The sequence below is a fragment of the Enhydra lutris genome, unplaced genomic scaffold, assembly GCF_002288905.1.
Source record: "Enhydra lutris kenyoni isolate GAN:26980312 unplaced genomic scaffold, ASM228890v2 scaffoldscaffold38, whole genome shotgun sequence".
Taxonomy (NCBI): Eukaryota; Metazoa; Chordata; class Mammalia; order Carnivora; family Mustelidae; genus Enhydra; species Enhydra lutris.
In genome coordinates, this window is record NW_019154122.1 from 5338963 (window position 1) to 5355214 (window position 16252).

General features: G+C 48.8%; 1 protein-coding gene across 1 annotated transcript in view; it reads right to left on the bottom strand.

The window, feature by feature from the left end:
• Nucleotides 1-16252, bottom strand: part of LOC111154914 (von Willebrand factor A domain containing 5B1) — a 38593-nt gene that overhangs the window by 15127 nt on the left and 7214 nt on the right. The window contains exons 5-11 of the mRNA XM_022514870.1: nucleotides 15289-15420; nucleotides 14522-14646; nucleotides 11030-11206; nucleotides 6369-6479; nucleotides 4247-4449; nucleotides 3659-3773; nucleotides 2020-2205 (exon numbers count right to left, since the gene is read on the bottom strand). Of these exons, the coding sequence (XP_022370578.1) occupies nucleotides 2020-2205; nucleotides 3659-3773; nucleotides 4247-4449; nucleotides 6369-6479; nucleotides 11030-11206; nucleotides 14522-14646; nucleotides 15289-15420 (1049 nt within the window). The remainder of the gene's footprint in view (nucleotides 1-2019; nucleotides 2206-3658; nucleotides 3774-4246; nucleotides 4450-6368; nucleotides 6480-11029; nucleotides 11207-14521; nucleotides 14647-15288; nucleotides 15421-16252) is intronic.

Consider the following 16252-nt stretch of genomic DNA (forward strand, 5'->3'; position numbering starts at 1 on the left):
GGCAGACTTCCGTTTAAGAGATGGTGAATGGAACTGACTCTTCATAACATTTATATTGTTTATATTTTTAATTATCTTCTTTATTTAAAAGAATTTTTAGTGTAATTCTAAATGCCACTGCTGTCTCCAAGTAGGTAACCAAAATTAACAAAATGAACCATCTGTTCCTTCCCTTCCATTCTCCATGATATAAACACACACATATATAAAACATAAGGGCTTTGGGGGTAATTTTTATTTTACAAGAAGTAGACTATATTACCTGCATTTATCAGTATCTTGAGTTTTGCACTTAAAACATTTTGGAAGTCCTGCATATCAGCCATTCTTTTAAACTTTTGACTGTACAATATTCAACCACCATAAAAAATTGCTACAGTGAATCCTTTGACATAAATCCATTGTATCACTTTTATTTCTAGGTGTTAGTTTCTTAGGAGGGATTTCTGGGCTGAAAAGTTATGTATTTCTAATTTCATTAGTTATTTCTAGGTTGCTTTCCAAAGGAGGGAAAGTCATATTTAAACCACAATAGGCAAGGATACCCTTCCCCAAGAGCTGTGTTAGTATCAGGAGAAAACTTGGCCAGTTTCATGGGTAAGGAAAGGAGAAGGCTTTTATTTGATGGTTCCTTCCAGTGGTAGAGTCTGTTGATGATCGGATGCCTCCCAGACCTCCAAGAAGGGTCTAGATTGTTCAAAGACTGACCAACATTCTGTTTAGTATATTCTCCCTGCTTTTGAACTCCCCGCTCTCCATAACATATTAACCATTACCCTGACCATGATTCTTAGGAGATTGTATAACATTCTAAAAGTTGGAAATATCACACACCCATTCTCACTTCTCTTGCAAGATTGAAAACACCTTTAACACAGAGCCCACACTGGGGAGGGGCCACTCATTTGAGATGGCCATGTGCCATCCCGTTCACCATATTCCTCACCACCCCTCTTGCCTCTCTATGGACTCCGTGATAACTGCTATCCTTCAGGGTGTTTTCCCCTTTTATTTTTAGAAGTTCATTTTATTCATTTTATACCTGCCAGTCCCTTTAGGCAATGAGTTAGTGACTCCTGCTTGAAAATGAAGCAAGATGACAAATCCTTCAAGCAGAAGTGGAGAGGCTCAAGAGGAGGATTGGGGGAATTTCAGGCAATCCCCCACATTTTAGCATGAATTCCACCTTCCTTTGAGAAGTTCCTCACTTTTATCTCACTTCTGTCACCACATACAAGAGAATGATTCGTGTGAGTAAAACACAAACTCATCTGAGGAGACATGACCTGAATAGAGCTTTTAGGGAAAGAAACCTGAGTGCGGTTGTTCTGAACGGAGTTGTCTGTCAAAAATCACTTTGGGGAGATTATGTCAAATGTGGGTACTTGGGCCTTACCCTCAAAGACTTTTATTCAGTAGACCCAGGTTGGAGCTTGGGTTCCGCATTTTTTTTTTTTTTTGGTAAGTATTTTTAAAATCAATTTAAAATGTATTTAAATTCAATTAACATAAGACATTAGTTTCAGAGGCAGAGTTCAGGGACCCTGCATTTTACTTTATCTCTTAAAAAAATTTATGTATTTATTTGAGAGAGAGAGAGAGTGAGAGAGCGAGCTGGAGTAGGGATGGGGATGGAAGAGAGAATCCTGAGGCAGACTCCCTGCTGATCACAGACCGCCTTGTGGGATTCAGTCTCAGGACACTGAGATTAAAAACTGAGCTAAAATCAAGAGTTGGCCACTTACCCAACCGAGCCAGCCAGTTACCCCTTGGGCTCTGCATTTTAGACATGTTCTCCCAATTTTTCTTCTGCAGGGGATCTTAAGAACCACATGTTGTGAAGATAATATTTACCCAAGCAGTGTCATCCTGACTGCATGCCCACGGTCAACCAGACCCCACAACTGTAAACCTAGACCCAATTACTTCCTAGAGGCCACCAATAGCCTTTCCAGCTAAGGGTGGCTTTGTGGGCATGGTTCTGGAGCCCCACTGTTACGGAATGTCTAAGATACTTACAGATCTGGGATGGGAGATGTATAAGGAGGCATCACACACAATGCCATATCCCACCAGCCGCTCTCCGGGGAAGAGGGAGCTGGTGCTCACGGGTGATATCAAGACCTCGGTGGTCTCAGGGAAGACCCACTCCACAGTTACATCACTCAGGACTGGGGCCATGGCCTTCTTCAGAGATTTGATCATCTGTTGGGCGGGGTCAGAACACAGGTTGGGGGTATGTTGAACAGGGACGTGCACAGAGGAGGAGTACAAAGACCATAGGGGTATGAGCATGAGGGGATGTAAGCAGAGAAGAAGACACACTAGGTCTTGGGATGGCTTGTCCAGCAGTGAACATGCCTCTGAGCTTTTTAGACTACTAGAATGTCAGAGTTGGAGCAGATCTTGTTTCTCTAAGCTTAGCATTTTATAAGGAGGAGATCTAAGACCTAAAGAAAGGTTGTGACTAGCATGGGACCCACAGAAAATTTGTGTCAAAGCATGGGACTAGATAGTGACCTTGAGCAAATTAATTTGCCTTGCTGTGCCTCTGTTTCTTTTTCTGGTAAAGTGAGTAATTTTCAACTCTCAGTGTAGTTGGGAGAATTAGCTGAGATACTGGATTTGAAGTCGCTACCTCATGATAGGTGTTCAATAAGTGACAGCTGTGGTTAAGCATCACCTAGGCTGATTTCTTCAGATATACTGCAAAGTTGGGGGAAAATGATTTGGGAATTGTGAGAGCCATAAGGGTGCACTCCCACATCTCCTTGAGGAAGACTATGATCTTTTGCTGCAAGGAATGCAGTTAGGTGATAGTCTCCAGATGCAATGCCCCAGCGTTCAAGCCAAGACCACACCTCCCTGTGGAAACCCTCCCACAACGACTGAGCTGCCCAGATACTGGTGCAGGCATTTCAGCCTGATTTGACTGCCTAATGGGTAATCTTTGCTCCCGAGTTCCCTGTTGGGTTGGCTGAGACCTTGCCAGACTTGCAGTGTGAAGCTCTCCCTGCTCAGTCCTGCTTCCCTCCTTTCCTTTCACAGGTATGCATGGGTATTATGGGCTGAAGAGTTCTCCTTCCTGCTTCTTCCTCTTTTTTCTTTCACAGATATTATCCCCCAGTGGACCTCTTGTAGTTATGAATTTCTTAAATCCTGCTCTGTCTGTGGTTCTCTCATTCCTGGAGGATCTGGACTGACCCAAGGATTTTCAAAGAGTTGGGTTATTTGTGCCAACTGTGCAGAAAATGGAGACATGACTATAATTTCCTTGATTTCTGGGTCCTTTAAATGCTTCTGAGTCACCATTTGTCATCATCAGGAATGTGGCCAGAAATGACCCCAAACACAACTCCGTAACCACAGACGCAGTGACTCGGAAGCCCCAGTCCTGCCCAGCCGGTGGCTGGATCATGTGATCCAGTGGCTGGAGACCTGTGGACATAGTGCCCTCTACTGACTCCAGTACAGTGATCCTGGGGACTATCTACTCTGTGGCCCCTACCTCTCTGATTGTCATTGGGGTGTATAGTGGCCTAGTGGGGAGCTCAGACTTGGGTGAAATGAAATCCCAGCCCCACCAATGAGTTGCTGTATGACCAGTCTTGGCCTCTGAAGTACTGGCACCAGAACACACTGAGCTCCTTTTGCCTACCTTGGGTTGGAGCCGTTCCCCCTCCACCAGAAACTCAGCACTGCCCTTGGATACAGTTGCCAGCCCTCTCACCAGTCTGTGGCAGACGTTGGGTCCAATTCCAAAGCTATAGCACCTGGGAGAAGGGAAAGAAAGAGGCTGCTACTTCCCATCCTCTGTGTCCTCTTTGTCCCTTTGGTGGGGAAAGGGACAGAGCATGAGTGAGGAGAGCCATCTCAGAGCTGATCCTAGCATCAGGCAGAGAGTGAAAGAGAAGGCAGAGAGCCATCAGCGGGCACCAACATTCACAATAGCCCATTAAATCTCACCCCAGGACAGAGTCAAAGGAGCAGGAAGGACATCTTCCCCCCTAGGCTGCCCTTTGGTTGCTATACACAGAGGTGAGGTGTTATCGCATCCCATCTGAACTCTTGAGGGAAAGAGGCAAACTTTGAAGTCAGTTACACCAACCACCCTGGAAACAAAGCACTGTAGGAACTGGAATTCTCTCCTTTCCTTCTGGCATCCTCCATGATGCCCCAGTTCTGGCACCCCCCAGCCCAGGACAGCCCAGGATAACCAAGGCCTAGACCTTCAGCCTGTGCCCACCTGGTGGAGAAGGCATGGTTTCGCAGCAGTTCTAGCACCTTGCCGGTGTTGTTGACGGCACCATCAGTGATCAGGAAAAGAAGCCGTGGGTGGCCTCGGCGCACTGGCTGACGGATGATCCATTTGAGCGGGGAAAGGATGTTGGTGCCCCCCATGTCAGCACGCATTCTCTGGATGTTATCACAGGCCATGGCCACGCTCTCCTGCAGGGAAGGGCCATGGACAGGGAAGATAATCCCCAGGATCACCATATGACACCGAGACTGTAAGTCCTTGGAGGACAAGTACTTTGTTTCCCTAGATCTTAGCCAGGTTTCACTGAATTGACTCATGTTCCCGATTTCATCTCTGTCCCATGCACAGGAAGAATGATGGCCACTCATTGGGTGTGATTCTGCCCAATAACACCCCCTACGAATGCCCTAAGTGCTGTTGTCCGTGGTTTGTTAACTTACTACTGTCCTTTCTTTGTTCCTCATTAAAAATATAAACACCCGCAGAAAAGGTAGAATGGCAAGCGCTGACTGCTCAGCACAAATGAGGTGTCCTTTTCTGATGAGCGAGGCAGGAGGTCTGTAGTGGTAAGACCATTACACTAGAAATCTTAAGACTCAAATTCTAGCCCTGCCTGTGGTGCTAAATCCCTATAGTACTTTGAAGAAACCATGCGCTCAATGTGGGCTTCAGATTCCCTTCCTCCTGGATCACCATTGCGGAACCCAACTGTCCAAGGACTCCTGGCACCAGACGGATATCAGATGTTCTGCTCCTGAGTCATGAAGATGCTCTTCCAACATCTATGCTTATGCTAATGGCATGTATCAAAAGTCTTGAAATGGATATTTATCTTCTGAGCCAATAAGACTAAGGATTTATCCCAAGGGAATCATTAAGGATGGGTGTGGAGTCTTCGCTACAAAGATGACTGAATAGAAAAATATGGAAGCAACTGGCAAGCTCAAGTAGGGATTTAGTTCAATAGGTTCCAGTTTATCTGTGTAGTGAAATACTAGGCAGTCACTGAAGTTATTGTGTAGATTAATATTACTTAGATAGAAATATGCTTATGATAGACTGTTGTGTTGGAAGGTTACAGAATGGTATGGCAGATCTAATACTGTCTTTATTAAAAATGGGGGCGCCTGGGTGGCTCAGTTGGTTAAAACCTCTGCTTCGGCTCAGGTCATGATCCCAAGGTCCTGGGATCAAGCCCCGCATTGGGTTCTCTGCTCAGCAGGGAGCCTGCTTCCCCCTCTCTCTCTGCCTGCCTCTCTGCCTGCTTGTGATCTCTGTCTGTCAAAGTGATAAATAAAAATCCTTAAAAAAATAAATAAAAAAATAAAAATGTGTGTAAACACATAGAACAAGGTCTGGAGGGATTTATACTGAGCTCTTAATGGTGGTCTTTCCTTTTTTTTTCTCTGATGAGATCATGGGAGACCTTTTAATTTTTCTTTTTGATTATCTGGTTTTAAAAATTGTGGGATAATCAATATATATTATTTTTGTATTTTAAAAACCTATAAAGTTATTTTTCATGGAAACATGTTCTTCCTTTCTCCCTCCCCTCCCTTACGTTCTTTCTTCCTGTTCCTAGACCTGGACAGAATATGCTCCAGTTTTGAATGTGCTGCTAGGGCCCCCGTCCTCTTGTTCTAAATTGTCATTTGAGCCTTGTGAGTTCTATTCTTAGCCCCCCTCCCCACCCATTCACTCTGTAACCCCTTACCATTCACTCCTTTAGCTCAAACTTGCATGAGTCTATCGTTCTCTTGAAACAGAAGCAGGTATATCCTGCTTCTCTACCCTATATATCCCCTTTCTACCCCTTCCCTGTGCCTCTCTACCCCTTCCCTGTGCCTTCTCGCCGAGCACACCCATAGTTTTCCCCAAATGGTCCTTATTATAAAGAGGAGGGATGTCAGAAGATGAGATGGCAGCTAATGGCCTACCCAGAGAGAACCTCTTGAGTTCTCTGCCATGGGCATCACTGAGTTTCTACAAGGCAAGGGGTGGGGCGACAGCTGAGGCAGCCCTCAGTGCTACCCACGCTTTCTTTTTCTTCTTTCCCTCTGCTCCTCGCCACCCACCCATTCTGGACCCAGCCCTGCCCTTGCCTTACCTCACTGTAGGTCTGACTGGAAGGGAAGAGAGTCTTAAATGTGGATCCAAACCCAATGACATTGAAGAGGCAGGCTGGCATGAGGCTCTTAAGAGCTACCAGCATGGCATCCTGGCAGGCAAGAAAGGGATTTTCAGAGTTTGGGAAGGAGTTACTGGTTTTGCCACCACCCAGCAGCTAGAAGCAGCCTCCACATGGGCTTTCCCCCCTCTGCCCACACCCAACAGTGCCTTTGCCCTCAGATCAAGAAATTTGCTGACAGCAACCTGAGGCTGGACCAAAGCCATCATCATAAAACTTCTCATCCGTGTGGCAAGTCTGACTTCTCAAAGCCCTTCTATTATGCTTGCCAGTTCCATTTCACCTCCTGCTGACCCTGAGAGGTAGGGAGAGCAGGGAGCGCCCACTTCCTTCTGCAAAAACGAAATCGACATCCGAGGGGGGCACGTGGCTGGGTCCGGGGCACACTGTGGATGGAACAGGCTTTCGTCCAGGCCCTTCTGCATCCGACGTGCCCTACCTATGGCTAACGCTCCAGTTAACAAGTCTCTCAGGGGCAGTCTCTCCAGCTCGTATTTGTTAAACACCTGGGAGACAGTTTGCATGCTTTACTTCATGTCATCCTCACTGTGAGCCTTGAGGAAGGCACAATGTCATCCCCATTTTATACAAGAGGAAACTGAGCCACAGAGAGGTGGGATGACTCATTCGTGCACATTTTGAGAGTAGCAGAGCCAGCGCTCTAACGCGGGTCACCGTGCTCCAGAGTCTGGGAACATTACAGGGTGCTAACCGGCTTAACTCCGCAACACCAAGAGCCCTTGATGAGGTCTGTCGAAATAAATAACCACAAAGAGGAAAGGTGGGGGAGATGGCAGGAGGGATGAAGATGATGATGGTGGTGGTGGCGATGACAGTGGTAGAGCGCAACAATAAATATCAAGCTGTTACTCTGTGCCAAGCCCCGTGTTAAGCACTTTCCATTAATTATCTCCTTTCACCTCTGTAACATGTATTACAGCACAGTGGAGAAGAAGATACATTTTGAAGTTAGACATCTGTGGTTTTAAATCTCACTTATACCATTACTAACTAGACCTTGGACTCATTAGGTCACTCCTCGGAGCCTCAGCTTGGCACCTAGTAAATGTTCAGTAAATGGTTATGATCACCAACCCCATGAGAAACATTAATAGCAACACCTTTGTTCTACAGAAAAGGAAACTGAGTCTCAGAGAGTTAAGAAGTTGCACCGGATCACAAAACCAAAGAACAGGACAGCTTTTAAACCATAGCTCCAGGCAGGCACCTGGGTGGCTCCGTAGGTTAAGCCTCTGCCTTTGGCTCAGGTCATCATCTCAGGGTCCTGGGATCGAGCCCCGCATTGGGCTCTCTGCTCAGCAGGGAGTCTTCTTCCCCCTCCCTCTCTCTGCCTGCCTCTCTGCCTACTTGTAATCTCTCTCTCTCGTTAAATAAAAAAAAATCTTTAAAAAACCAAACAGGCAAACAAAGAACATAGCTCCGAAATCATCATTCACGTTGGCTCTCTGCCATGACACAGAGCTTGCGAAGGGCGGGGGGGGACTCTCCCTCATCCCAAGTAGTGACACACGGGGAACGGTGGGGGGGGGCTCTCCCTCATCCCAAGTAGTTTATTGATGGTACCCCAGGGACCTCAGCATGGCTTCCGAGAGACAAACTGTTTGTGTTCCAGAATCTAGAAGGAAGCTGCGGCAACTGGATCTTGGCCACTTCCATAGCATATAGCCTTGCAGGCTGCATAGACCTGCAGCCCCTCTTCCATCCCCCTCTGTAAATATCAAACATTAACATCAATGTTCCCTCAACTCTTTTTGTTGCCTGTGTCAATACATTTTGTTTCTCTACAAAAGAGGTCAATATCTGCTTATTTTTTTCATTAGCCACTAATGTATATTCCTGCTAGCGGGAGACTGCTGATCCATACAGATTGTCTCCACTCACACCTACTAGAATTTTGAAAGCCATGTTTTTGGCAGCCAGTGGCAGCTGGAGAATGAGACCAGCTGTAGGAGATTAAATTGGCTGAACTTTCCCCCTTGGTGTGGCTGTTCAGATTTCTGTTCTCTCCTATCTTCCTAAGCCTAGTTTTTCCTTTTTTTTTTTTTAAGATTTTATTTATTTACTTGACAGAGATCACAAATAGGCAGAGAGGCAGGCAGGCAGAGAGAGAGGAGGAAGCAGGCTCCCCGCTGAGCAGAGAGCCCGATGTGGGGCTCGATCCCAGGACCCTGGGAGCATGACCCGAGCCGAAGGCAGAAGCTTTTACCCACTGAGCCACCCAGGAGCCCCTAAGCCTAGTTTTTCCTTAGTCTACCGGATGGCCGCAATTAATGACCCAAGCAACACACCTATGGCCTCATTGCCAGTGGGGAAAGGAATGTGTGTCCTAGGTAATTTCTGCACCTTTCTCTAAAAGGGGGCATGTGTAGCAGAATGTGTTGTGCCAGAGCAAAGCCATCCATGAAGGGATGACCTTGAGCTCAGTGAGCTGAACTGGACAAGAGAGCAGGAGAGACTCCAAAAGGGAAAGGGACTGAGAGGAGAGCCAGAGGAAGTTATTGTCTGAAAATTCTGGAAGGTAAAGTTGGAAAGGTCTTTAGTTCAGGAAATGGATTTCCATTCATAAACTAACTCCATTTAATGGCAGTAACAGCCTGGAACCCAGAGATGACAAGGATAAAGAGAATGAGTCCAGGCTCAGCATGAGAAAAAAATGCCATGGTCAATTATTGATGTCTGTCTGGCCTTGGGAGAGAGGAACAAAGGGACATGTGACATATGTTTGCCCTCCCTGAATTAATCTCTCCTTCTCATTCTACAGAAAGGATAACTGAATCCCAGAGTTGAGAATCAACTTGTCCAAAGCCACATAACAAATCAGTGGCAGAATGATTCCCAAACCCACACATTGCTCTTTCTACTAAGCCATGTGGCAGAAATGACATAATCAGAGAAGAGAGGTTTTCTCCGTAGAGGAGTATTGTCGTTCCCCATCAGCAGGGTAAGGAAAATGAGCACTGATCCAAGATAGGGCAAGCTTTGATTTCCTCATTAGCCCTGTGATGCTGGGGGAAACAGGCTCTTGGGGACTCAGTTTCCTTACCTGGAAAGTGGCAGGGAAAATAGCTTAAATGCTCTCCAAGAGACATCATAAGATCCCATGATACTTGAGAGCAACTGAAGAGCTATCTTACAAACTGATAACAGCTGTGGAAAGAAATACACATGGCCACACAGGCCTGGAGTGTGTCTCAGCAGGACTATGGACAGCTCCCCAGTCTAATTCTTGTCTTCGAAGAACGGTAGAGGCCAGTCTAGCACTTCAGTGTCATGAGGCTTCAAACGGGGAACTTTGGTCTCATACATGATTGCTCAGTCATACTTCAAGACTAAACCCAGTCATAGCAAGCCCGAGGAGATGGCGGATATCACAGATCCCACCCATTCCCTTCCTTCCTTGCCAGTCCTATTGCCCTGGAAACAAGAGTTTGCTCCAGGGACAAACTAGAGGGATGAAATTTCAGGTGATGGCAGACCCTTCTCTTCTTGTTCCTGCATCCTTCATTTCCTTGAACGATGCGCCTGTACCCAGTTTAATAAACAGCAACTGGGGGCTTTTTATGCATAAGTACAGAGCCAGGCTCCATAGGGAGAGAGAGATGAAAAGTATCTGGTCCTTTCCCTTAATGAGTTCATAACTCCAGAGGAGGAGACACACATCTACACAACCAAACAGGCAAAGAAGAGCTAGATAATGCCATAATCGAGGCAAATAATCTCCTGAGGGAGATGAAACACTTGGGGGTACACGGGGAGGAAGGTTTATCCCTCTTCTGAACTTCCCACTGCAATGAGGCCATGCTCCCAGCTATGGCTGTTTAGCAGGGCTGCCCTCGCACTTGACTGTGAACTCTTGGAGCGCAGGAACTATGTTTACAACCTGCTGTCTTTCCAGTCGGCCAACCACGGCGCTTGAGAAAAAGAAAGAATGAACTAAATATTTTCTACTGGATTATACACACTCCTCAAGGCCATGTGCAATGGATCTCTGATGTCAAGTGGTAGGAATTCGACAGACAAGAGTTTGATCTTAGACCACACCGGCTGTGTGACCTTGGGGAGGTTACTGAAATTTTTAGGATTGGCTTTCTCATGTGGAAAATGGTGACAATAGGGCCAACCTCGAAGGATTACTGTCCAGATTAAACATCAAGCTGTGCATTAAATACCTAGGGTCGTATCTGATACATAGTAAGCGTCAGCAAATGTTGGTTCCTTCCCCTTTTCTGGGCCCCTCTCCTCCCAGGACCTGGTGAGGTGTTTCAGCCAGAGCACGCACTCAACAAAGGTTTGTGGGGTGCCAAGAAGAGGTCTAGATGACTTTCTCTCTTGGACAATAGTTCTACCTCCGTTCATACCACTTCAAAGTTTTATTTTGGGAACAGTTGAGTTTGGGTGTCTCTGGTTAAGTTGTTCCATATAGTCATTGAGGAAAGTAGTTCAGGTGTGGAAGGAGGGCTGCTTGGAGCACAAGAGTACTGAGGAAGCTGGTTTGGGGGAGCACAGCTGATTTAGTCTGGAACCCTAAGTCCCCGGGGGCAAGGGTTCTCTTATAGTACCTTGACACGGTGGATGTTGGTCCCACTCATGCTGCCGCTCCTGTCAATGAGGAAGATAAACTCTCCATGGGTCTTTCTCAGGTTCGGCTGGACTGACTGAAGGTCAGGGCAGAAGTTGAGCATGATGACGGAGTGGTGGGGAATGTCCTTGTGGAGGCGTTTCCGGATGATTTCTGTCTGGAGGAGAAAGGAAAGCTCTCTCACTTGGGCATCCCAGGGGTCCAGAGCCACTCTTGGGGGCCCACTCTTGGGGGTCCCCCCACTACTCACCAAGCTTTGTCAAGACCCCACTCATGCTTTGTAGAGAGAGCCCAGGTCGACTGCACCTGGCTCTTCCGTGTGCTAGACTTTCCCAGTTGCTTGGACTTTGGAGGCAGAAAGACCAGGGTTTAAATCCCAGCTCTCACCATCCAGCTGTGTGATCTTGGGCAAGTCCCTCCTCTGGGTCTATTTCTTCATTTATAAAATGGGGCAAATGACATCCCCTTCTCAGGGAGGTTAGAAGATGACCCTGAGCAGGAAGTCCCTGCACAGGTGCAGGCTGGAAAGCATCTTTCTGTCTTTTGCTCCCAGTGTCTAAGCCGCTGGCCTGCTGCTGCTGAATGTTGTTTCCGGATGCACCCATTCTCATTTCCTCGCCCTGCCCCTCTCTTCCCCTCTCCACCCCGATTTCCTCTCTCTGTCTCTGACTGTGCCTGGGTACCAGCTTCTCTGTGTCTGTTTCTCTGTTTTTATGGGAGTCCCTTCCTCAACTCAATCGATGACATCATCACACATGCAGGTGTTCAAACCCAAGACCTAGGGGTTGTCCTTGGTTCCTCTCTGTCCCCACCCCATAGATCCACCGTTCAGCAAAGGACTGTTAGTTCTGCAGCTAAGATGCATTCTGAACGTGTCTTCTGCTTTGTTTCCACTGCCACCATCCCAGTGCGGGACAGTACCATTTCTTGTCTGGGGCCTGAGTGTCCTCTTTCCACCACTTTAATCTCCCTATGGTCCATCCTTTTTTTTTTTTTTTTTTAATTTCATTTATCTAAGAGAGAGGAGGGGGAGAGAGAGGGAGAGCATGAGCAGGGAGGGGGCAGAGGCAGAGAGGCAAGCAGGTTCTCTGCTGAGCAGGCAGCCAGAGGCAGAGACGGATCCCAGGACACAAGATCATGACCTGAGCTGAAGTCAGATGCTTAACTGACTGAGCCACCCAGATGTCCTTTCCTGTGGTCCCTTCCACATAGAGCGGGAAGCGTGATCATCCATCCTTGTCATCCCATTGTTTAAACAATAGCTTCCCCTCATACTTTGGATCATGGGTATGAGGCCCCCAAATGCCTGTCCCCTGGCTACCTGTCCACCCCATCTTTGCCCACTCTGCGTGACATTTCAACAACTCCGACCACCTGTTTCCTGAACATGTCACCATTGTCCTGCTTCCGGTTCTGTGCATGGCTTCCCGTTCCTCACCACTCACCAGGTCTCATTCTCAGACAGACTTTCTCTAAACCCCGGGCTTAGAGCACCCACACTTATCACTCATTAGCGTATCATCCTGCTTTGTTTCCTTCATGGACCCCAGCCCTCTTCACACTCATCTTGCTCATTCATTTACTCTTGTCTGTGCTAGAATGCAAGCTTCATGAGAAAAAGGACATGCCATTTTTAGTGTTGTCTCCCCAGTGCCTAGAACAGAGACTGATATCTATGGGGGACCTAGTATTTGTTGAAAGAATAAATGAGAGGCTGAATCTGTGTGGGTCTTTTTATCTGCCACTGACCTATGTGTGCATCTCTGGGGTTCCTGCCCCCTCGCCTAGTCTCTCTGTTGTCTCTACTTGTCTCTGCTTCTGTCTGCATCTCTGTCTCTTGAACATGGTGTCTTCCTCTATGTCATTTGCCCCCTCTTCCTGATTGCTGTTCACGCTCCAGATGCTTGCCTCCTTCCTTGGTGAGGGATTGTGCTCTCCCTCCCACGTGGAACTCTCTTGCCAAAGGCCACTGCCCAGGCGGGCTTTCTGGAAGACAGAGCCCAAGGCAGCAACAGCCCCATCTGCCTGTGCAAGAAGACTCTTCTGGGAACCTGATTTTACCTCTCAGAGAGGTGGCGTGGGGGCCCGGCTCGGAATTCTCCAGTGTCTTCTCCAGCTGCCCTTATCCAATTACAATAAACTCATCACTTCTTAGCAGCTTTGAGTGATCACTATCGGTCCTGGAGCTCATGGGAATACAGGGTATTTGCATAACCAACCCAAGATGGCAAATTCTCATTTGCCTCAGGTGTCCTAGAGCTAACCGAGAAGTGCTGGCAGGTAGGGGAGACAGCCCCAGTCCTGACAGCCCCAATGACCCCCACCTGCTGCTCACATGCTATAGTTCTCAAAGCCCAGGGACACCCCCACTCTGGCCCCAGTCTCTTCTCCCAGTTAACTCATCTGGGTGAGAGGGTCCCTCTGGAAAGGCAGGTATATCCCTAAACATGGGATGATATGAGCTACTAACCCTTTATCTCTGCCATCCCTTCTATGCCCCACCAGGCCCCTCCAGTGGGATATCTAACAAGGGGGAAGACATGAGCAGGAAGCCATCTACACATTCCCATACCTCCTCCCCGCCCCCACCCCATGATCCTCTGCCACTCAGGGAAGGGCTCTTAAATCCAGCAAAGCTGCCCCCCCAGATGGACTCTAAGTCCTTAGCCTCATGTCACCGAAACCAACTCCCGAGGGAATAGTCTTCCCTCTCCTCCCAGCTTACCAGTTCTTTTTGGGTGCTAAACCTCAGTGTTCTCATTTAAAAAGGGGAGACCAGAAAAAGAAGTATGAGATCGTTCTTAAACCTGCCTTGGTCTTCAGGGCCCATTTTGGTGTGCAGGGCCATGAGCAGGAAAGATTGCTGGTAGAGCTTACAGCCTGGGTCCCAGCCTCCTACCAGGCTTCCCCAGCCCCCTAGTCTGCTGAAGCCACCTCGTACTGGTACTTCATACGGGAGGGGGCGGGCCGAGAAAGGGTCTTCATCAGGCTTTCTCCACTCTGCCTTTATTCTTTACATAATAGCAGCAAGGATCTCAGAGACAGGATGAGCAAGAGACCCATTTAGCAGGTAGGGAAAGGGAGGGCCAGAGGTAAACACGGGGCTGGGAGGGCACCTGCCTATAGGGTCCTGGGAGCCACTTGGGGTGGATTAACATGGAGAGGACTAAGGTTGTTTCTGCCACCAGCCTAGAAATGCCACCTGGCTTAGGCCCCTTGGTGGCACCAGGAGCAAGTGGCCTGGTAGGAAGTGGGAGGACAGAGTAGCTGCCGCATTTGGATATCCACCTTCCCAGAGGTGCCCCAGTCCATGGAGGGAAACATGGACAAGGATCTGCCACCAGCTCGCTGTGAGAGTGACCAAGCAAGCCACCCCCTTCCCCTGCTCAGTATCCTCATTGGGGCAGTGATGACCCAGTTCCCAGTGTCGCCCCACTTCTGCCACCACGGACGCGGCCCCAGCCACCCTCACCTGTCTCTCTGCCCTGCTGTCCTTCTTCATTCCTTTAATGAACTCCGTTCTTCCTTTCAAGTGCTGCTCAAACTCTCCCAGGGTCATGTCCCCTTTCTCCATCAGGACGTGTGGCATGTGGGGCTCTGCAGAGATGAGATCAACTCTTGGCGGTTGTCCGAATATGAGGGCAATACCAGGGACCTTGGTTTAAGAACAGGATCTTCACAGTGGGGAGGAATCCCGATTGGAAGAGGGGAATAGAATTCTTGACTGTCTGGAGCAGTGTGGGGCCATGGGAAGACTACTGAGCTGGTAGGTAGGAGAGCCTAGTGGTCTTGGATAACTCACTGACCCTCTCTGGGCCTCAGTTGGCCCATCTGTAAAATGGAAGACAGACCAGGCTCTGATCTTTTCAGATCCTGACATCTTAGGAATCCTTAAAGAGACAGAACAGTTCCTCCCTGAGTGTTCAGAGCTGGGAGGGTCCCCTTGAGCTTAGGATTTCAAAGGTCATCTGCTCAGCTACCCTGGAGGCAAAGTTCCCTAATGGGTGAATGAGACCCTAGGGCCTCTGGAGCTAGAATCTGGGCACTCAGTTCTGCCAGCTAGACTCATTTTCCAGGAGTCACTTAGTTGGTCTTCTCTTTCTGCCATATGCTCCTGCGCTCCCCCTGGTCTGGCCCACCGGACGAAGGGCCACCACTGTGTCTGCTCCCCATAGGATCAGCATCTCTTTCCTCCCATAGGCCACCCCCCCACCCCGGGGCCCGCCTGGTGCCCCCTACCGCTGGGATGGATGAGGATCTCCACGGGCCGGTCGAAGGTGTGCCTGTTGGCCAAGGTGATAATGATGCTCTTGGCCGATCGTGCAGACGGGGCGGCGTCGGCTCGGATCTCATGGGTGGGACTCTCCACCCCTGGGTGGCACAGAAATGTGGCAGAGGCTCAGCAGTCTTGGGAGAAATAGGGGCTCAGTGGGGGAACATGGAGACCCAGGTCAGCGATGAGGGACCCCCAACCTTCTGTGTAACCATGGACAGGCCTCCTCAATTCCCCCATTGACAAAATGGGGGCTTAGACGGATGGTGTCAATGGCCTTTCTTGCCCCAACCTCAGGACCCACTGGGGTCAAAGTGTTGCTTCCTCTTGGGGCACATAAAGAAAGAGCTCAACAGTCGATCGCTGGGCACCCTGTAAATGCCTTTTGTGTTGGACCATCATGCTGCTCTGGGAGAGCCCTCATTGACAAGAAACTGTGTCCTTGTATCCCTTTAAATCCTTGAGTGGGTTGGGCGGGGAGCCATCAGAACAATGGTTCCCAACTCTGGCTGCATGTTAGAATCGCCCAGGAGCTCTGAAATATTCCAGTGTCCGGCACACACCTCTGACCACTGTCGTCAGAAGGCCTGCGGTGGTGGTGGGGGTGTGGTGTCTGGGCGGCAGGATGTGAAAGCTCCCCAGGTGATTGGACCATGCAAGGTAAGAACCAGGGAGCACTGGGGGGCTGTGGCCTCTAGGGGAGGACCAAGGATGTCCATGCCCCCATGGACATCGCCTCACGGGAGCCACTGAAGTGGGCATGGGGACAGCCTTGAAACCTGCCTGGGGAGGGGCTCATCTTAGGGCCAGATGTCAGGAGGCAGGAAGTGGGGGGGTCTGTAAGGCTCCATGAGCTTCAGGATGTCTTCCATCTGGACAGGACCGCTTCCCTGCCCTCCTTTTCCTCCCTATCCCTGGCAGGTTTTGGTC